Source organism: Eschscholzia californica, unplaced genomic scaffold (genome assembly GCF_041429995.1).
Source record: "Eschscholzia californica isolate CP2 unplaced genomic scaffold, dmEscCali1.0.p SCAF_5, whole genome shotgun sequence".
Classification (NCBI taxonomy): Eukaryota; Viridiplantae; Streptophyta; class Magnoliopsida; order Ranunculales; family Papaveraceae; genus Eschscholzia; species Eschscholzia californica.
The window spans coordinates 16,524,050-16,546,073 of NW_028238472.1; the positions used below are offsets into that span (position 1 = coordinate 16,524,050).

Sequence of the window (22,024 nt, forward strand, 5' to 3'; positions counted from 1 at the left end):
GAGACGGGTCTCACACTTATGGCGCATGCTTCAATACCTCATGAATTTTGGAACTATGCATTTGAGACTGCCGTCTTTTTAATTAACAGTTTGTCTGCTACAATTTTTAAGGGTGTTTCACCTATGGAAGTACTATTTCAAAATAAACCCGATTATGAGTTTTTGAAAGTGTTCGTTTGTGCGTGTTACCCGTGTCTTCATCCTTACAACTGGCAGAAAATAAATTACAGGTCCACACGATGTGTATTCTTGGGTTACAACCCTCATCACTGTGGTTATCGTTGCTATAATTCTGAAGCAAAGCGTATGTATATTGCTCGTCACGTAATTTTTGACGAGGCTCTATTTCCTTTTTCTGAAGTTTCTTCTATATGCATACCTCCCCCCTACTTCGTCTGTTCTAATTGTGTTGCTAGACCTAAGTAACAACATACTGTCATCTCCACCAGTTGTGCCATCACATAATGCATTTCTCCACCAACCTCCCATTATTACTAGTAATGATGCTAGTTATCAAATACCTAATGAATTAATTAATATTTCTGAGGTTGTTATTGCAAATACCAATATTCCTTCTTCTTCTGGAGAATCTTTATTAAGCATAGAATTACACGCCAACAACAACACTCAGTTGATCTCTTGCTCGCAAACTCACGCATCTGATGATACTTCTTCAAATATTCATCCCATGCAAACATGATCAAAGTCAGATATTACGAAGAACAAAACTTTTCTAACTACTCGTTATCCTATTCCTTTACATGTTGACATCCCAAAAGATGATATACCAACTTGTGCGGCCCACGCTTTTAAAAGACCACAGTGGCACCAAGCAATGGTTTCCGAAATTAATGCTCTCCTCCAACAAGGTACTTGGTAACTTGTTCCACGTACACCTTCAATGAATGTATTAGGGAATAAATGGGGTTTTATAATCAAACGTCATGCAGATGGGACCCTAGCACGTTTTAAAGCTCGCTTTGTTGCCAAAGGATATCATCAACAACATGGTTTGGATTATACCGATACTTTCAGCCCAGTAGTTAAATTTATTACACTCCGCACAGTTATTGCCTATGATACCTCTTAAAGTTGGGTCTTGCCCCAACTAGACATCAAAATGCCTTTCTTAATGGACATTTAGATGATGAAGTTTTTATGGTCCAACCCCCTGGGTTTGTTCACGATCAATACCCTGACTATGTGCGCAAACTGGTTAAATCGCTATATGGGCTCAAACAATCACCTCGGGCATGGTTTAATCGACTTAGTGGTTATTTATTACAACTTGATTTTGAAGGTTCAAAGACAGATCCATTACTTTTCATTTTTCATAAGGTAGGTGTTCTTCTTTATGTATTGGTTTAGGTCGATGACTTACTAGTTACCGGAAACAATCCAGATGCCATTAAGAAGCTAATAACCACAATTGGTGGTGAATTTTCCCTTAAAGATCTAGGTATATTGCATTACTTCCTTGGCTTTGAAGCTTCTTACAATTCGTTGGGTCTCATTATTTCTCAACAACGGTACATCAATGATCTCCTTGCCCGTACTAAAATGCTTGAAGTCAAGCCAATTAGAACACCAATTGCATCAAATGCCAAGATTACAGCAACATCTAGTGAATATTTTCCACATATCACTTTATATACAAAGCGTGCCAGTACATGCATAAACCTACCGTAGAACATTGGTGTGTTATTAAACGTCTTTTACGTCATCTAAAAGACTTCATTACAATTGGCCTTCAATTTTTCAAAAATTCGCCTCCAATGATATCATTCTTTTCTGATGTTGATTGGGTTGGATGTTTAGATAATCGTCGTTCTACTGGTGGCTATGCAGTGTATCTTGGTCAAAATTGGGTGTGTTTGAGTTCGAAGAAACAACCTACCATTGCTAAGTCAAGCACGAAGGCAGAATACAGAGTTATTATTTTTGTTGCTACAGAATTGATGTGGTTCATGTCCCTACTTCGTGAATTAAAGATTAATGTTACAGCTCCTCCTACACTATGGTGCGATAATATTGGTGCAACATATCTCATAGCTAACCCGATTTTTCGTGATCGAACTAAACATGTGGAAATTGATTTTTATTTTGTTCGTGAAATGGTTAGTCGAAAACAACTTACAGTAAAGATCATTTCCACAGTAGATCAAATTGCTGAAGTTTTTACTAAACCGTTGTCATCTCTTCGATTTCTCTTATTACGACACAAATTGAATCTCTGACGGTTGTTCAGTTTGAAGGGGCGGGGGTTAAAGATGATAGATGTGCTAGACAATTTTCATTGTAGATAAGGATCAAACATGTATTTGGCAGTTAGTCATTTTGAATTTCAAATCATAACTACTATTTAAGAAACAAGTACCTCTGCAACAATGCAACGAGAATTAATTCTAGTAAAGAATTTATTTTATGTAAGTTTTAATAGTACATACAAGATTAAAGCATAAAATTTCAAAAAGAAGCTTTTAAAGCTAGATCTAAGGTGATGACTTTTGTGTTGATCCAATAAGCATGAGTAGTTTGACCTGTTAGCATGTCTACACTATTGTTACTCTCTCCTTCAAGGACCACTCTTCTGTAAGATACACAATTGACACACATAAATCCTTGAGAAGCTGCCCATATCTGTTGTCCAATATGAATACTTCTTCGCCCAATTTGAACCATAAATTAAGATCTCCTAAGTGAAGACAATAACTTGTAAGCACACACATAACCAAACATTTGATATCTCTTGATCTTCGAGTCTTGCTGTGAAAACTCAATGTTCCATAGAGACAAAAAGTGGCCCAACCGAGGTAGTAAAGGCCAGTGATAGAGAGGTTGTCCCCACACGTTTCAATAAAGAGACCATAAGTTGTCTTGATCCTGATAGCAAGAGTAGAGAGTAAACTCCTAGACCTAGGATTGCATCAACCCTTGAAGTAATAATTTCAAAGCTGACACAAAAGTATGCACCAAAGTAACGATGAAAAATCTAGAGATCGCATCAGCCCTTCAAGTAAGAATATCAAAACTGACACAAAATCGCACCAAAGTAACGATGAAAAAGCGGAGAGATATTACCGACAAGAGAATAACTATAATTGTGCTTACTGATGCAGGGAAAAAGGATAATGTAAGGCATCTATAAGAGAAAACATGGCAACATAAAACCTTGATGATAGAAGGACCTTCTGGATCAAATGTTATGTAAAGACCTAAGAAAAGAATAAAGCTGAGAGCAAGCAAGATCATCAGAAGGGATTTATGAATTCCCATACTAGGGGAGCTTGACTGCAAGACCACCCGTCGAGCAGGGACGAAAGTCGGCCTTAGTGATCCGATGATGCCGAGTGGAAGGGTCGTCGCTCAACGGATAAAAGTTACTCTAGGGATAACAGGCTGATCTCCCCCAAGAGTTCACATCGACGGAAAGGTTTGCCACCTCGATGTCGGCTCTTCGCCACCTGGGGTTGTAGTATGTTCCAAGGGTGGGGTGGGTCCAATGTGAGTAGGATCGTTTAGCCATGCTTCATAATTGGAAAATGGACACCATGGAAGTACATGCCACTCAGCCAAAGAAGTACATGTGAGTTGACCGAATTTCATATTTCATTTATGTCGTAATCGAAGAAGGAATTTAGAAAATCTAAATAAAAGATCTAACTAAAAGAAAAGGAAGAATGAATCAATGAAACGTTGGTTGGCTCTGACTGGGAACTTGAGTAAGGACTTATCGGAGAGGAGTTAATAGTTGGACAAAGGGAGTATCAGTACTGGGCCATGATTTAGAAGAAAAAAGTCTTATTTACACCCCTGGATTGAAAGGCATTTAAGGAACCCAGTGAATATAAATTTGGGCCTTTATTCTATCAGCCCACAAGTTAGTAGTCCTAAGAGAATGGGCCAAGCCCATTGGAGTAGATAACCCACCAAACTCAACACTTGTCAAAAGATTTGGAGTTAGAACAACAGGTGTTTGTTTCCAAAAGACACGTGTAGAGCAAAAGTTAAGCCTACTGGAGGGTCATGAGTGGTTGAACGAAGAAATCGGACGGTTTTCATTTTTTGACTGAGAAGAAAACATGGACAAGAAGAACAAATAAGTGTAGCAAAGGGTCTCTGATGGGCCTAGAAAGTTTCCTAAATAGGTCACCACCCGCAAGTATACGGGCGTCAAGTGATAGTTCCGGTAAGACCGGTTCGTTCCTCAGGGACTAACTGAAACCTATTCTAAGACTTGGAAGTAAGACGGTTTTGAAAATGGTTTTAGGTTTGGTGATAAAATAACGAACAAAATAATAAAAAGATAATTAATGAGAAACACTTATGAAGATAAATCCTAGAGTTCAAAATCCACTTTAAACATTCATAAATAACATCAACCCCCTTTCTATCATGATTTTCTAACTTTATAACTCAACATTTAGAAAAACAACATTATCTAAACATCGGAAAATTAAACCTTTTAAACAAATATATCCGAGATGAACTACACTAAATTTAAATCCTAAATAATCATATCCCAACTATCGCCTATCAAACGACAAGTATAAATCATCAAAGAAATTTAATCCTAAGTATGACCTATCAAGCTATAAGCATAGACGATGAAGTTACTATTATTATTCGGTGGAATCAAATTAAGCCTAGTTAAACAATAAAGCGCATCAACGAGAATCACGAAAAGAAAATGAAGAAGCTATTTATTTAGTCTTCCCTACTCATACTTTGCATACACATAATCATAATCAATATACATGGACAAGAAAATAAAGAAGAAAGGAGATCTTATCACCAAGTTCCTCTTGATTGCAGCCTAAGTTACCAAAGATGATATATATGATGAAGTGATGAAGATTAATCTCTCTCACAAAGACTAACTATCTTGCTTTATTGATCTTCTGTAAAGTGTTAACAAGCTAGTAAGAAATACACATTATGGTGAAAGTTGATCTCTCTCTCTCTCTCTCTCTCTAAAATTAATCTTTGTTTCAGTTCCAGCTCTTCTTCTCTCTCACTCAAATATATCCTTGAAGCTCTGAGAGAGAAGAAGAGCTCCCTGTTCAGTTGCTGTTAGAGACCAAAGAGAAGATCCCCTCCATACTCTCTGTTCTTGGCTATTTATAAGAGAATAAAGGAGAAGAAAATAGTAGCAATTGTCCTTCTTATTTCTAGAAATCTTTCATCCTCAATCTCTCTTAATATTTCTCTTAGCCGAATCCCTCTCTTTGTTTCCTTCTATGTAGAAATCTCCAGCTATGTCTTCTCTAACCTGCCATATCTTATCTCCTTTCCTTTCTATGAAATTCCAAATATTAGAGAGAAGAAATGAAATAGAATTATCTCCTTCTCTCTCTATAAGACCAGCAATAATCTTTCTGTCGATTCCATCTTCACGCCGTCTACAGCTAATATTAGATTTTTTATCAATCTCTTTCTCTCTAAAATGTATCCCATATAGAGAAAACTGACCAGCTAATCCCCTCCTTCCATCTCAATGGAAATCTCCTCTTCCTAATGGTTTCTGTCTTCTTTATTTCTGGATACAAAATCATTTCTTTATTTCGGGTTCCATTCTTGATTTGAAGAGAATAAAAATCAGTCCCTTCCTTTCTTTAATCAGTTAATAATTTCCAAGTTCTTGGTTTTCCACTTTCCTATTTACCTTGTTACTGTAAAAGAAATAATTAAGGAAAGAGAAAGGATGACAACTACTTCCCAAAATCGTGGCAAATCCGTGCTGTTTTGTGGGCATTTATGTAGAATGATTTGGTGCATCAAGAAGTAGTATAAGATGTTGTACCACAAGTACATATAAAACCACGTGACCACAAATAATTCCAACCGCTAGATTTACTCGAATTGACGGTATTATATTGTGTCAGGTCACACAAAATCAAAGACCTTAGAAATCCCGATAGCCCGTCTGATATGACCGAATATATCCCGTGGAGCGTTGGAGCCGTGCAATTCAGTCCATTCCTGCGCGCCACGTGTCCTCCAGTTGACTTGGTTTTGAACCAAACTTTGACCCGTCCTAGTTTTCGCATCCGGACTCCGATTTAACTCCCGTTTTCACTCACGGGTTTGTCTTCGACTCTACGTATCATCCGAGTACTAACATTTCTAGAACACCATCATCTCAAAATTACCAAAATGCCCCTAGGTTCGTCTTTCTCCCGTTTTTATCCATTTTTTGCACTGAACTCCGTAAAAGACACCTGGGAATGAGAAACGCACAATTTATCAGAGTAACTGCCCGAGACGGACTAACTAACCCGAGTTAAGAGATTCAGATGGGACATTTTCATATCTCATCAGTCTCCAACAACATACATAACCTAGATAAACTAGATCAGAAGGAGGAAATAAACAAAAGTTGAAAACCTAAATGAACTTAAACATAGTGGACAGATCTAACAACAAGAAACAAATAAGATGGCAAGAAACTAATGATAGTTTAGGTTTACCATACACGATCAGAAGTGGAAATAAATTAAAGATGGACAGACTAAAAAGAAAAAGATGTTGATTAGTAACACCCCTTCTTTAAAGGCCAAGGTCCGCCATCCTCTTCCTAGAAGAAACATTCAATCTTCAGAAAACTATGGCTCAATGATATTTTGACGATAAAAAATATATTATTTTATTATAGGATGATACGAACCAGCCTTCTGGGTTGTTAGTGATATTGTCCGCTTTGGCCCACCTGGACCTCACGATTTTAAAGGTCTCTCACTAGGGAAGGGCGCTTGACCTTTAAGAGGAACATCACACTCTGTCTCACCACCAATATGGCATTGCTTTACAACATATATACATTTTTTTTGTTCCTAATCAATTAGTTTTAGGAGTGTTTGTTGGCTTATAATCTAATATTTTGGAGTCATCTGCTAATCAAACAACATAAATATAACCTTTCAACAAAAAAACAAAAAAAATATAAGTAGATTGGTATGGTTTGGTTAATGAACCATTATAATATATCTGAATATATATGATTGAAAATCAAATAGTTACTCATGATGAAAAAAATAATATTATGTTATCGTCATCGTTTTCTTCTTATCTTTTGATACTAGAATATAATGTATAATTTTTATTTATGCATATAGCGATATATATATATATATATATATATATATATATATATATATATATCCAGATGTCAAAAAATGGTCTTCCGTTTTATCAGCATGAAAAAGGCAATTGATGCATGATGGCCTCCGTTATGATCGAATATTCTGTGAGTTGATTCATATTCCTTCTTCTGCTCCTTGCTCCTGCTCCTCCTGTTTCTGCTCCTTGTTCCTGCTCCTGATCTTAGCTCCTGCTCCTAGCTCCAACTTCTATCTCTAGCTCTAGCTCCTGATTCCCAGGGGGAAAACCTGCAAAGGGTTCGAAAACCGCTCTAACGCTCAAGACAGTCAGGGTGTTCTTTGCAGTAAAAGATTGAATATTGATTGAACCTTTTAGGGGCGAGTATGTGTTACTCAGTGGAAGTGGTGATCTTTCTGGTTGAGAGATCGTGTCTTGTGGAAGACGATGGGCCCCCTTTTATAAACGATGTTAGGTCGACTGTGATTAGTGGCGTAGGTGAGGCAATGTCCGTCAAATCGTTAAAGAAGTTTCCTTCTACTCGTATCTAGGGGTTTCCTTAGAGTCTATCTCGTATCTAAGATAACACGAAGTTCCTATGTTCAAGGATACTTCGTAGATATCTTGCCGAGGTGATAGATCTTCGGGGAGATACTTTCTCTTTGGAGACTCTTGAAGCCCAAGCTTGCTTAAACACTTAATATTATAATTGACTGGGATCTTTTAAGGAGATTTCGGGATTGAGCCGGTAAGCCTGCAGCGCTGACCTGCCTCCCCAGTTTAGGGTGTGAGGTAGAGGCCTAGCTTACGTGGACCCCCCTAATTCTTTAAAAGATTTCAGGGCTGATCTGTCTGTGCCGAGGGTGAAACAGAGTTGTTACCTCTTAGCTTATCCTGACCGACCTCCCAGTTTGGGGTGTAGGTGGCGGAGCGTTAAAGGCTCAGTTGTTCTGCTTCCTTAAGCCGGATTGGCCCGTTGGACTTCAGGTCAGTTCTTGACTTTCTGACGTTAGTCAACGTCTCGACAACTTATGCATCATCAATATATATAATATGGTTTATATTAATTAACATTTTAAATTCTTAAATATATGTAAAATGTACTAAGATGATTTGTATGTGGTTTGGTTCTGTAAATCTGCTAACCAAATCAATCTAGTCGTTCTGGATTATTCCAAACCAAACTGGAGATTGTTTGGTTTGGTTAAAAAGCCGGTTGGATCGATTTGTTCTGGTTTGAATTGAGGATTCTGATTATATTTGAACACCTTACTCAGGAATACCTCATTTAGGCCTTGTCTGTTCATAATCGATTAATTTTGAGTTGCATCCCCATAAATTGTAAAACTTGATACCAAATTCGTCACAGTACGAGATAATGTCGTGGAAGATATATGGTTCAAGGATGGCTGATGTAGAGAAAGAACTAGAGATTTATAAGATATAGATACGAGAAAAGCTTCAAAGAGAACGAGACAAATTAGAAGTGTACATTTTGTATCTGAACCGACCAAACCAATCCGATCCAAACAGAGTTAGGCGGTTTGGGGACCGATCCAATGATTATCCTGATTAGTTCAGATACTCAGATGTCAAAATCGAGTGGTTTGGTTTAGTCCAAGGATTTGTTTGACAGATAACAGGAAAAACCGAACCAAACCATTTATTATTATCTTTTATATATTATATATGTAACAATATATGATTGGACATGATGAATGGTGGAGATTCAATTTATCGTTTTTTCTTGTCTTTCTCAAATGTTGATAAACTATGTCGAATTGATCAAGTAATGTAGACTTAATGGTTTGTGAGATAATACCAACTTTGAGTACGTTCTAAGTATAATTGTAACAGATTTTAAAGTCGACAACTCAAAATTTTGTTTTGGCAAAAACCAAACCATGAACAGATTAGTTCAGATTGAGATTTAGAATAACCGAACCCTTCGGATCGGATTATGAACAGGCTCAAAAAGTCGGTTATCCAACCGATTTCACCCCTCAGAAATACTTATTTTCTTCAAACTCTTGCAGGGGAACTTCATGTTGCATCCTTTTTCTTGTTAAAAAAAACGTACTCTCGTAGCTATAACCATGAATATAATATCCAAACCTTCTCCTCTCGTTATTTATTTTGCTAGATGTCGAACGATCTCAACATAGTATCAAAGTTAGGTCCACACATTATAGTTTCAACATAGACACATTTATATTTAGTTTTATTTTACGGTTTTTTTGTTAGTAAACCTATACTAATTTCATTCATAAGCGATAAACATCACGAAGATACATGGTAGATAATTGTTATTTCTCTCTTCAACTTCATGAGAGTTACATAAGAAAATTTCATAGAACTTTCGAATGTAAAGTGCCTCATAATGGGACAGAAATTGACTCGACACCGACTCAAAGAAAAGACCCTAAAGGCCGACAAAAGATCCTAAAGATGGAGAATGAAAAGACCCTAAAGGTCGACAAAATTATTACAGTAATACTAATAAAAGACGAATCACGATGTTTCCAAACCCCTTTCTTTGCACGAATTCATCTTCTATATCCGTCTCCCGGTGTTGTAGAAAAATCTTTTACGTCTCACCATCGTCATCACATACCGACACAGACCACCCCTTCACCACTAAATCACCACCACAAACCACCACCACCATAACCACAAAATCACCCCCACAAGTCCCCATCACCATTACCACAAAACCCACCACCAGTACCAGTACCACCATTACCACATCGTCTCGCTCGAAACCCTTGTCGGATCTGGCATAATATTAACCGTGAACTTTGATTAGAGAGAAAGATAGAGAAATAAGACCCATATCAACAGATAGACGGGAAGAAGAGAGTCATCTTGCTCGAAACCCTCGTCAGATCCGGCGAGGATTAAGCACTATGAAAAGACTTTGATCGGAAGATACCTTTAAAGAGAGTGATGAACCAAAAATTGAAAACAAAAACCAGAGAATTCAAATGAGAAACCGTTGTAATTGCCAAAAACTGCCTCTAAAAACCGTTCATGCCCACCGCAAGTGCTGGCTCAGCCTGGGAGCAAAAACTTAGAGAGAGACCCCAAGTAGTTTTATTTTACGTTGTATAATATCATTTGCAAGGTAAATATACGTACACGTGTATCCAACACAAGGCCTACCAGTTGAAAACAACTTGCTATAAATCAAAGAGCAAAAGAAGTTTCTCGAATTTTCTAGCTTCTCTAGCAAACAAGACGGCTATGCTCACCAAAACAGATGATTACATGAAATTTCCTAATATTTAATGTTCTCAATCGGTCCAAACCTAGAAGGCCAACTTGGCCCAAACCACATACATAGCCGGGCCGGCCAACCCGGCTATCATTGAACTACGCCCAGCCGTACCAATCTACTCACCGGCTAGCTCATTTTTCCAAAAAATAGGTAGACCTCAAACCAATTCACCCACAAACTGAGCCAATAAGATGGACATAGCAGGCCAATTTGGCCCAATCGCAAAGAGACCGGCCAATTGACATTACTGCTAGCATTTCTTTTTCTTCTCTCTTCCTCTTCATCAGAAATATCAACATAAGAGAAAAGGAAAAGAACATTCTCCACAAAACCAAACATGAAAAGTACCTAACCACCAAAGCTGCAGATATTATCAAAAAAGATACACCAATTATGTCCTTCAACAGCAAATACAAATAACACAAGTATTGTTATCCAAATAGAATTAGAGAAGATCGCAAACAAGATTATTAAAGTTAAACTAGACTTTGTTGTCAAAATTCAGCCCACTTAAATCTCCTGAACTTTTCAGTACCCAATAAGAATACTCTCGTTGAGTTACCCTGTCTACTTGTTTCGTTTCACAGCACGCCTTCCTTGGCCCTTCTTAGGTGGACCTTTCCCACGACGTTTCAACATTTCAAGCTTCGATAAGCGCCTACAAAATAAGATAGAAAAAGTGCAGGATAAAAGATTAGCATACATCATTAGATGACCAAGATTGGAATTATGTTTAAACGTTAAGAGAAAAATTACAGAGTTGAAAGATGATTTCGGTGTTCTGAAATCATCAACCTACCAAGCATATATCATGAATTATGACATTTGTTATCTCTATGTAACAGTGTGACACTCATTTTAGTATTCTTTTGATTTTATCGAATATACTCCTGTCCTGTCATACATTCAGTCGCCCTAGAGGGTATAATCTGATAAGGGACCTACTAATTAAGACATGAAATTTTTTTACATTCTTGTTCCTTTTTTGGCCTTCACTCCACAGTGTCCAATGACCTTGTACTGGTCTTAGAAATTGATACGCTTCCTGGTTTTCATATAATCTAGTTATTTTTAAAAATGATCTATTTAGTTAATTTTATTGTTCATATTACCCTGTTCGTATATAAACTTCAGACTGATATAAAAATTACAGACCAATATACAAATTACAGACCAATGTACCATCTTCAATCATGTTGAGAATTTGCTACTGCATATGTATAAAATTTTGTTGATTTACGACATTTTTCTACAAATATTCAATGTTAAATGGTATTCTTCTTCTTCTTCAGTAGTGACCTGAAGTCATAGTTTCTTATTCAAGTTAGTTTTCCTGTAATCCTGACACGAATGAAAGTTGAATCCTACAGTCTCACTCATGTTTCAAATTTTTGCTCCTCTAAATATGCCAAGAGAAACAGAACTGAAGTCAACTTGTTAAAAATAAAGAAATGAGATAGGAATCGTTACTCTTGTTCTTCACGAGCCATGACGAGAGGGTCATCCTTCTTGATATCGTAAGGGTACCACTGTGCTACCTTCTCCCCAATAAGCTTTTTCCGGAGAATCTTGTGAGGTGATCTCTGCCCAGTTGGATTTAATACATGTCCAAATATGCGGGCTCGGGCTTCTGTCACCCCTCTTAGGGTTGCCCCGGCCAGCATGAGCTTCAAGCTACTCATTCTCCTTGACCCCCTCAAAATCTATCTAATCTCTTCAAAAACAAAGAAAAATCAGTCATTCTGAAAAGCATAAAGAGCGATAAAACTCGCACGATTGACAAATTTATAGTTTTGTGGGTGAGTAGAATTGTATCTAATGTTAATGTCCCCCCCCCCCCAGAAAGATCTCAACATGAATATGACACTTATGAGTGATAACAAACAATATTGAACTCAATGGTGCATTAACCGAATTCAAAACCCAAATTTTTCATTGATATTTCTGATTCGATGCCTGACGAATATTTACTTTTTAATTCCCATTCAAAAATTTTATTTGCAACCGATAATGTTCAACCTGAAAGGTGTCTCTGAATGATATTATCCAAAACCCCAAATGATTACCCTATATTCCCTGTAACTTAAACCAATTATGATACTACTAAAGTCAAAAGAAAAGACTGGCCAAAAAAATTTTTGAAGGCAAAATGTGATATATGTGTTTGTTGATGATGAATGATCAGGCTAACATGTGGGAAATCACATCTGAATGTTTATGTATTCTGCAATTACAAAATAAACCCAGAACCAGCACTAAGAATATAACACAGGTAAAATAGAACAAAACCCTAGAAAAGTTTCAATATACTACCTAGCAGATAATCTCCTAAAATTCATCGTGTTACACCATTATAGTCTCCCTGAACCCTAAACTCTTACAACACTTCATGAACTCATATCTGCATGTAAAACAAATCATATGCATCATATCATTACCTAAAAACCCGATGAATCAACTCTCAAATGTTCGAAGGGACTTCCTAACAACCATATTTTTATTTCTTCGACTTTTTTTGTTAAAACAACTGAATCAACCCATTCAATTAGGAAAACTGGGATGACCTTAATCTCTATTTAAAACCCAAACTGTTCATAATTGTAATAACCCAAAACCCTTCGAAATTGTAAATGATATTCACAAATAATCTATATAACTAATACCAAGTTTCAGTTAATAAAAACCCTAACTTAATTGTCATGTGCAAGACTTAGATCAAGGATTTAACACTTACAAACACTATATTGCTATTACTAACCCCAATTTAAACAATTAACAACAATTAACAGTGTATAACAGTAACACTAAAACAGTTCTACTTATAACTTATACTCTAATACACATACTATCAGTATTACTAACAGTCTAACACATATTTCTTTATACACATACTAATATACTACTACTAACAATATACCATCACTTTCTTCCAAAAAAAACAATATACCAGTGGTTTGAAAACAAAAAGAGAGAGAAATCGAGAGAATGAGTATGAAAACCTAGAGAGAGAGAAGAAAACCGCGAGAGAGAGAAAAGAACACCTAGAGAGAGAGAGAAGAAAATCGAGAGAAAGATAGAAGAAAATCGAGAGACATACCTGCTGTTGGCTGATTCTGGAGTTTCTTCAGTTCGCAGAGATAGAAAGAAGGAAAAAAAGCCCTAACAGTTCTATTTTATCCCAAATTCTAAATACACACCAGTGGTTCCAACTCGTACGCCTTGTACGCATCAAAGCGTACTGTCCCGACTCGTACGCTTCGGTTTAAGAAGGCGTACGAGTTGAAATTGATGGCCAAAGCGTGTAACTCGATTCGGTTGGGTTACGCATCGAAGCGAAGTGCGCCTCGATGCGTACGCTTCAATCGCTTTTTCAAACATTGGAGGTAACGATGAAGAGAAAAAGTCGACCCACTTCTATCTTGATTGTTTTTTTCTAGTTCCAGTCTTCTTCTTGTCTTCTTCTTTGTGTTCTTTCTTCTTCACTGTTCTCAGAGGCGGAACTAGGATTTTAGGTATGGGGGTCAGACCCCCTATATAATCTATCATCTACTACTTCCAAAACTAAAATCTAAAGGCAATGGAAAATAGTTTTTCTCATTCGTCCACTTCGGGCCATTTGTATGATATTTGTTCAACTTTGTAATTTTGTACATACCAAAATTACAGATTTCGAAAAATATATTCAAAAGAGCTTGATTTGACAAACTAGATATGAAAAAGAATAAGCAAAATCAAAGTAACATTTTCATTGAGATACTGAGTATTGAAAATTAATGCAATCCCATATCAACCTTTCGAATTGATTGAACATCATTGAAAGATCTAAACTAATTTACAGTCAAACAGTGATCAAGGAATGCCTATTTCATGAGTTAAATTCAGATATCAATAAGGTCCAAACAATATTAGGGTTTCTACACTAGATTTTCGTTTCAAACTATAAGATTAGATTAGATCAGATAACTGTGTACAATGTGAACAATATATCCATTGAAGAACAACCAAAACCCTAAACACAAAAAACGAAATCCATTGAAGAACATCAAACTATGGTTCAAATCAATGAAAACTAGATTTATTTAGAAATACTGACCTCAACTTGGATTGAATTCTTGAAGAGTAAGAGTGAAAGAGTTGATTTGTTCGGCTAGGTTTGTTCTCCCATTTTCCTCACTCCTAAAACCCTACCTAAAACGTGGGTTGGTTTGGGCCTTCGGGGTTTAGCAATGAGCCAACACTTGAGTCGTAGACGAGATTAATTTGATGAGCGTCTACCATCTTGGTGTGACCAAAGCTAACACTAAGAGCAAACCTAACCCAAGTTAGGGAAATTTTATAGGCAAAGCCCGTTCTTGTTAAAGACAATGTATTTTGCAAGATTGACTTGGTCAATACATTATGACCAAGTTTGGTTAAAGTCAATGCTACCCACCCAACAAATAGTCGGAGATTGCTCTTACTTAAAAAAGAAATTCTTCTTTCTTCTTTGTTCTTTCTTCTTTGTTCTTTCTTATTTTTTCTCCTTTTTTTCTTCTTCTCTTTCCTTCTTCTCTTTCCTTCTTCTCTCTCATCTCACTTTTCCCTCTTTATTTCCAGTGAATGAAAGGGCCTCCTTCATTCAACTTCAAACATAAGATCTTTCTTACCTAACAGAAAAAAGGAGAGGAAGAGAGTTTATCGGGTGAGTATAATACCAAAAGAAAGTTCAAAGCAAGAAAAACAATCAAAATTATACTTTGAACTTTTACGAATAAATCAAAGCTGGTTAGAGATATTACAAATTTAATATTCAAAGTAAACACAAGAGAGATTTCACAAACATGAGAACAATTTATAGAAACCATAGTTTGATTTTGAATAGAGAAATGAGAGAACAGTTACCCTCAAGATAAGCAGAACCCTTAGAATTGAGTCCTATTGAACCATGATAGCTTCCAGGTAGTTTATAAGGAAGAATGCCTCCAAGTGTAAGCCCTAAGGACATCATGGCTCCTTCATCTTTGCCTTCTTCCTTGTTCCCAACCTTCGCTTCTTCAAACCTATTACTTTTTTGCTGCTTGCAATATGTGTTAATGGATCGAATCGAGAATCGACATCTTGCGGTTCTTCTATGAGCCTAGCTTTTTCACCTTCCTTCTTCTTACTTTGTTTGGCATTTCGTCGAACAAAGTCTACCCCATCACCATCATCATCATCATCTTGAAATGATAAGATTGTGATTTCAAAATAAGCTTCCTGAGGGAAAGAGTAATTCCCCAAGTAAAGACATGTTAATGGAAGATCCGGATTTTTGAAATTGAAGGTGCAAAATAAAAACAGACCCCAGTCTCTTTCATCGACTTTCAGGTACTCTGTCTGGTCTTGATTAAGGCCTCGTTCGGTTCCGCTAAAAAAAAGCTAAAAACCAGCTTTTAGCATATTTTAAGCGCTTATTGAAAACTTTACGCGTTTGGTTCAAAAAAGCTGTAGCTTATTTTAAGCTAGAAAAGCCCATTTTCTCTATAAAGCAGAAGCCACAATTTTATGGCTTTTTATAGCGGCTTATTACAAGCTAGCTATGAAAATAAAATAATTTTTTTTTTGTCACCATCAATAAACATCCACCACCATCACAACCACCCCACCACCTCTACCACCACAATCACTCCACCACCTCTGACCATCACCCCACCACCTATGCCACCATTCCACCACTCCACCACTTTCGCCGCAACTCCACCACCATCACAACTATTCTACAACCATCAAATTTTTTTTACAACCTCTCCACCACCTTCGTCAGCACTCTACCACCATCACCGAACGCTTCACCATCTCCCCCGCAACTCCACAACCTCCGACGTAGCTTCACCTTCGGTGCAACTCCACCACTACCACAACCACTTCACCACCATCGCCACGAATCGACCACTCCACCATCACACAATACCACCTTCACCAACCCCATTTCACTACCGTCGTTGCAACTTTACCCCCTAACCACCAAACACCCCCCCCCATCTACAACCACCATCACTACCATAACTCCGCCACCATTGAGCACCGCCATAATACGTCCACCACCATTGAGCACTATGACCACTGCATTAGGTTCAAATTTTGATCTTTATGTGTTTATGAAAATTTAAAAAATTCTACTCCCTCGGTCCCATTTTGTTTGGTTGTTATTCCTTTTGTGGATGTCCCAAAATGTTTGGTCACTTTCCTTTTATAACATTCATTTAATTATTAAAATGATCAAACTTCCAAGACTACCCTTTAGTTTGAATGCCATTCAAAGGTTCTAATTGGTTCTACACTTCTATCGATGTTGTATTTAATGAAATACTCTATAATAAATGAGGGTAATTTAGGAAAAGTCTTTATATTTGTCAACAATAAATAATATCTCTTAATAAGTTGAATTCCCCAAAACTACAAACAAAATGGGGCGGAGGGAGTATTATTTTATTTTAGTATTTAATGTTTATAATTTTTTATTAATATAATGATATAAGCATATTGTTTGATAACTACAATACGAAGATTACATTTTTTTACCAAATGTCATACCTAGCTTTTTAAGATATAAAAACACTTTTTATGTAGCGTACCAAACGACTCAGACAGATTTTTAAAAAGCGCTTTTATTTATGGGCTTATAGAAAAGCTCATAATATAAGCTATGTATGTACCCAAATGAGGCCTTAGCCAAAGTCTGGGTTGAAGTAGAGACATGTTAATGATAAGCGAATACCGACTTTATCAGTAATTCCTTCTTCGGATTAACTGAGATAGACAAAAGATCATGGAGTCGAGGCGAGAATAAATTCTCTTTTCTTAAGACATTTTACACCCCCGTAGCAGTACCGATGATGCATAAAAATGTCCAGACGTTGACTAACGTCTGAAGAGTCAAGATCAGACCTGAAGTCTACTGGGTCAACCCAGCTTAAGGTAGCAGAATCGTTGAGCCCCTGATGATCTACCAAACATTCCCCTAACTGGGAGGTCGGCCAGAAGAAACCAGCCCTGCAAACGCCCTTGGCATGAACAGATCAACCCTGGGGTCTTCAGAGGAGTAAGGGGGATCCAAACAGATCCGACCAATGTCTTACGCCCAGAACTGGGAAGGCAGCAGCGCTGGGCGATCTATCGACTTAATCCCGAATCTTCCAGAAGGATCTCAGTCGGCCACACATCTCGAAGTGTTTAAGCCCGCTTGGACTCCACGTAACTGAAGGAGGAAACTTCTCCTCTAGGATCTATCACATCGGCAAGATATCTACGAAGAATTCTTGAACTCAAGAACTTCCACTTATCAAAAATCTGAGCTAGGCTCTAAGAGAAACCCTAGATACTCGAGAGAGGAAACTTCCTCTTTGTTCTGACGGCAACCGCCTCACCACCGCCACTAATCAAAGTCGGCCTAACATCGCCTATAAAAGGCCCCCCACATCGTCCTTCAAAGGACACGATCTCTTTACCCGAAAAGATCATCTAAATCTCATAGTTCCCATAACTCGCCCCCAAAGGGATCAATCAATATTCATTTTTTTACTGGAAAGAGCACCCTGACTGGCTTGAGCGTCGAGCGGTTTTCGAACCCTTTGCAGTTTTTCCCCCTTGGGAGCAGAAGAACAGGAACAAGAGCTAGGAACGAGGAGCAGGAGCAAGGTGTAAGAGCAGGGAGCAAGGAGCAGAGTAGGAAGCGTAGCAGGAAGCGGAGCAATAAGTAGAGCCGGAAGTGGAGGCACAGAGCAGAACAACACTCAACTTAACAGAACAATCACACATAACGGAGGTTGTCATGCATCATCAACTCCCTATTTCATGCTGATCTAACGAAAAGTCATTTTTTGACATCAGCATTTGGCGCTAGAAGGAGGGCATTTGCAGCAAAATCATCACTTCAGTAACCCGAACCCTATTGACGTTTCGTTTGTCAGTAACGAAAAGTCATTTATTGACGTTCATCACGAGTGATGTACTTCTCATTTGAGGGTTATCCAGTGTATAAACCTTTTACACACCCACGTAGTCGAATAGAATATACTATTCCTATAGCCCATGAAACTGCGCTATCCCATCGACTCCCGTGCTAATCTTCGTGAGTCATTGTTGTCCATGCAATGACCTGGACCAGGGATTTGATAATAAATATTCCAAGTTCACTTAATAGGGTTTCATTCATCAGATCACGTATCTGACAAACCTATTCGGAATGTTTTATCATCAATGGACTGTCGTTTAAACACTAAATCAAATTTAGACGACTTGTGAAATAACTCTATTATTTCTGATAACGAGAGTTGTAAATCTGAGCCTCTTCCGTAAAACTCTTTTTACCCACTCAGTTTTACTTGTCGAGGTTTAAAATTATACCTCATGCCTTAGACTCGTGTATGACTCTCATACTTTGTCTTAGGTGACAGTTTAGTTTGACTACGGATGTAATCCGTTTAAACTTTGCTAATTATCAATTAATTTGAAGACCGTTATCTTCAACCATGATAATTTCTAGTAACTTTTACTAGAGTTAAGGCTTTTAATTCTTTATGTAGTATTTGCAACAGTTCCCGGCTTAAAACACTTTTAGCATACTTTCCTTCCATGTCTGGAAGTTTGCTATGATGATATGTTCAACTTTTGTACTACTTCATCCTTTAGCCTTCTAGGATTTTTCTAAGTAGTGTTTCGGTTTTCAAATCCGAAGTTGGATATTCAAATGCTAATCATATCCAATATGATTGACATTATGTATTCGTACATAAATCTCTCTCTCATGCTTGTTTGCTACATCGGTGTCTTTTCAAACTCCGATTTAGCAATGCTCTTAGTCATGAGTTTTGGATCAAAATTCTTTTAGACTTTCCGAGTCTTAGATTTTCTGTTTCGGATCTCAAGCATCTCAGCGTACTGAGTCTCTCCAATCCTATCATCCTTTTGATCTATGCTGATAGATCTTCAGATGCCCAAAATGGCATTTCATCCTTGTGTGTGGTCCTTTTATTGAGTCAGTGTGTTCACTGTTACACAACATCTTATGTCGTACTCAATCTTTTGTATGTACTCAGCATACGGACCTGGAAGGTTTGTTTCTCCCACTTACCTTCTTGAAACTCGTGATTCAAGATTATCTTCATTCCTCAGGAATCAAACTTCTTTGATTGCCTTTTTGAATCGAAGATTCTAACTCTTGCGTACTTTTAATCCGTCGATAGATTTCTGAAGCATGCCTATGGACATAACTTGATTGGAAGAATCTTATTCTTCTTGTCTAGTTTCGGGAAACATGAATGTTTCCATCCTTCTCAGTTTTCTACTTTGGAAAACCAATTTAGGTCTTCTGTTGACTTAAATTATCAAGCTTCATGTCTTGACGAGATATGGATTCCACGATGATTTTGGCTTCTAGCCAAAATCTAGAGTCAGTTTCCGTTTCTGCGCAAGTCTTTTATCTCTTCAGAAATAACCTTTATTTTCTGAGTCTTTGAGATTTTATTTTGACCTTTCAGGGTTTTTGAACAACAATTTGGAATTTTCTCAACTACTTTGAGATATTCCTTTAGAGACACTTTCACTCGCTTTGAGAGTTCTCCTGCAAATGACATTCGCTTTTGTGCGGTGGGTTTACAAGATCATATCTTTAACCTTTCCTTTTCCGAGGAGCCGCAGTTTGTTGCTCTTGGTCGAATTTAATCGTCTTGTACAAGTTTCATGATTGTTCTTCATGACCCTTCATGATTTTTCTCATGATCGAATTAAATCGACTTGTACTTTTCTCCCACTTATTCTTGTAATAATTAGTACTTTTCTCCCAGACTACTAGGTGTGCTAATTACTAGAAGAATACTATCATGAGCAACAAACACTTTGTTCTCTTGATTGGTTGTGGAAGAAGCCCAAATTTCTTCTAAAAGAAATTGCGTCAGATATTAGCTAGTTTTGTAACGTTTTTACAAGTTTTAGCTTTAGACGGAATAGGTTAAGTGTGAAAACAATCGTGTCTAGACTATATCCCAAAATATTCGGAAGACTGGCTTAAATCCATCTTTGATCGAATCATGCATAGCAATGTTCGATTACTCCCACTGAATCCACCATCCCATAGATGTGTTCTATGGAGCGAGTTGGGAATCGGCTTCTCAAATCCTTTGATGGTTATCAAATGTTTGACTCAAGTTTTTACCACTCCAATCTAATCGGATGACTTAAACTCTCTTGTCAAAATGATTCTTTACTTCGGTTTGTACTTTGTTTGAACCTTTCAAACATTCTGACTTATACTTTATGATTTGTACGTTTCCATACTTCATGAAGTTATCAGCGTACATATTGGAGTAGCTCTCGTTAGCTTCTACAAGTAAACTTATAGGTCTGCATAACACTGTATGAGTCCTAATAGATTACTAGTCTCTATGCCTTTTGAAAAGGGTGACTTTGTCAATTTAGTCCTTAAGACCTAATTGACAATGCTGAAGTTTAATGAGTTTGAATCTCTTGATTTTAGCCATTATCAATGTTAACCTTCAGTTAATTTTACCACTGGTTTAAAACATCAGACGTTTCTAGAAGAACAAAATAATCACTATTAAGTTCTAAGCTAGATCAATGTCTAAAAGAAGACTTTGATCCCTTTCAACATCCTTAGCATTACTGCTTCGGCTCCCTCTTGGATCTTTACTTCTTTTAGTCAAGTATGTGATTTCCTTGAGCTTTACCGAGCCGTACATCCGGTATAAAATACCTGATGAAGAAATTTTACGATACTTGTTTTTAACTTTGTTAACAAGGATGTTGGAATCGGAATCGGAATTCGTAATTCCATTCCTTATGTCCTCCAGGTGCTAAGGGTAGTTTCCTCTTGAATGGTCTAGCCATTGTTTGGAAACACTCACAGTAATGAGAAATACTTTTGATCATGTACTCGGTAACTGTTTGCCTTTTCTTCGATCAAACGTTTGTCTCACTTGACTGACCCTTTGCCCTTTTGAATCTTAACTCTTTCTTAGATTTTTGTACCAAATCTCAAGAACCTTTCTTAGATTGGATATTCCCGTATGTTCTGCTCAGTTTGTTCGTAACAACCTGAGTGACTCATCTAAGGTTTTATCTATCTTTGTTCAATCGATATTGAATTGGGTGATAGATGTATTCTGTTGTCTTCCATTAGGATGACTTTCAGATTGCCTTGGAGGTCTCGTACCTCTCCATTTATGACTTCTGTGGGAAATTCTTCCTCAGTTTGTCTTAATGGTTATGCTAGCATCCATACTCTTCCAAAGAGAATGTTATAAGATTGCTTGCAAATGGCTTTTGACCTTCTTCGGTATGAGTCAACATTGGGATTGGGTATTCTAGTAAGCTTTCCTTTTGAATCTGAGAACTATTCTCGGATTCATTCTTCCATTCTAGGAAGTGGATCAACACCTCCCTTAGGTGTGATTTTAAAGTTGAAACCGTTTTCATGTGTCATCTTAATTCTACATAAAGAAATGACAAAGTTTTAAAACTCGTTATCGTTTTTGAAAAACTTAGTTTTCCCACATTATTCAATAAAAATCGTCCCCGATTGAATAAGTGATTCCAAGATCTCAGTTCTTCGGAGTAAAGCGGACGAAGGCCCTACCCTTTGACTCCGTCGTTCCGGGTGAGTGAACTACTTCA

General features: G+C 37.3%; 1 protein-coding gene and 1 long non-coding RNA gene across 5 annotated transcripts; both read right to left on the minus strand.

The window, feature by feature from the left end:
• Window positions 1-10,713: 10,713 nt before the first annotated feature.
• On the minus strand, window positions 10,714-14,627 carry LOC147537480 (small ribosomal subunit protein mS33-like). Of its 4 annotated transcripts, none has more exons than XM_086641859.1 (3): window positions 14,469-14,627; window positions 11,846-12,082; window positions 10,714-11,033 (listed from the first exon to the last, which is right to left on the minus strand). In XM_086641859.1, exons 2-3 carry the CDS (start codon window positions 12,055-12,057, stop codon window positions 10,943-10,945), a joined length of 303 nt encoding a protein of 100 aa, XP_086497985.1. In that variant the 5' UTR covers window positions 12,058-12,082; window positions 14,469-14,627; the 3' UTR covers window positions 10,714-10,942. The 4 variants fall into 4 exon arrangements, with proteins under 4 accessions (XP_086497985.1, XP_086497983.1, XP_086497984.1 ...); XM_086641857.1 differs by having other exon boundaries at window positions 11,846-12,089; window positions 14,469-14,625; XM_086641858.1 differs by lacking the exon at window positions 14,469-14,627 and adding an exon at window positions 13,473-13,560 and having other exon boundaries at window positions 11,846-12,089.
• Window positions 14,628-14,918: 291 nt separating this feature from the next.
• LOC147537481 (uncharacterized) lies at window positions 14,919-15,316 on the minus strand. The gene is made up of 2 exons (XR_015224966.1): window positions 15,257-15,316; window positions 14,919-15,021 (listed from the first exon to the last, which is right to left on the minus strand). It is a non-coding gene; the product is annotated as an uncharacterized LOC147537481 (long non-coding RNA).
• Window positions 15,317-22,024: the final 6,708 nt, after the last annotated feature.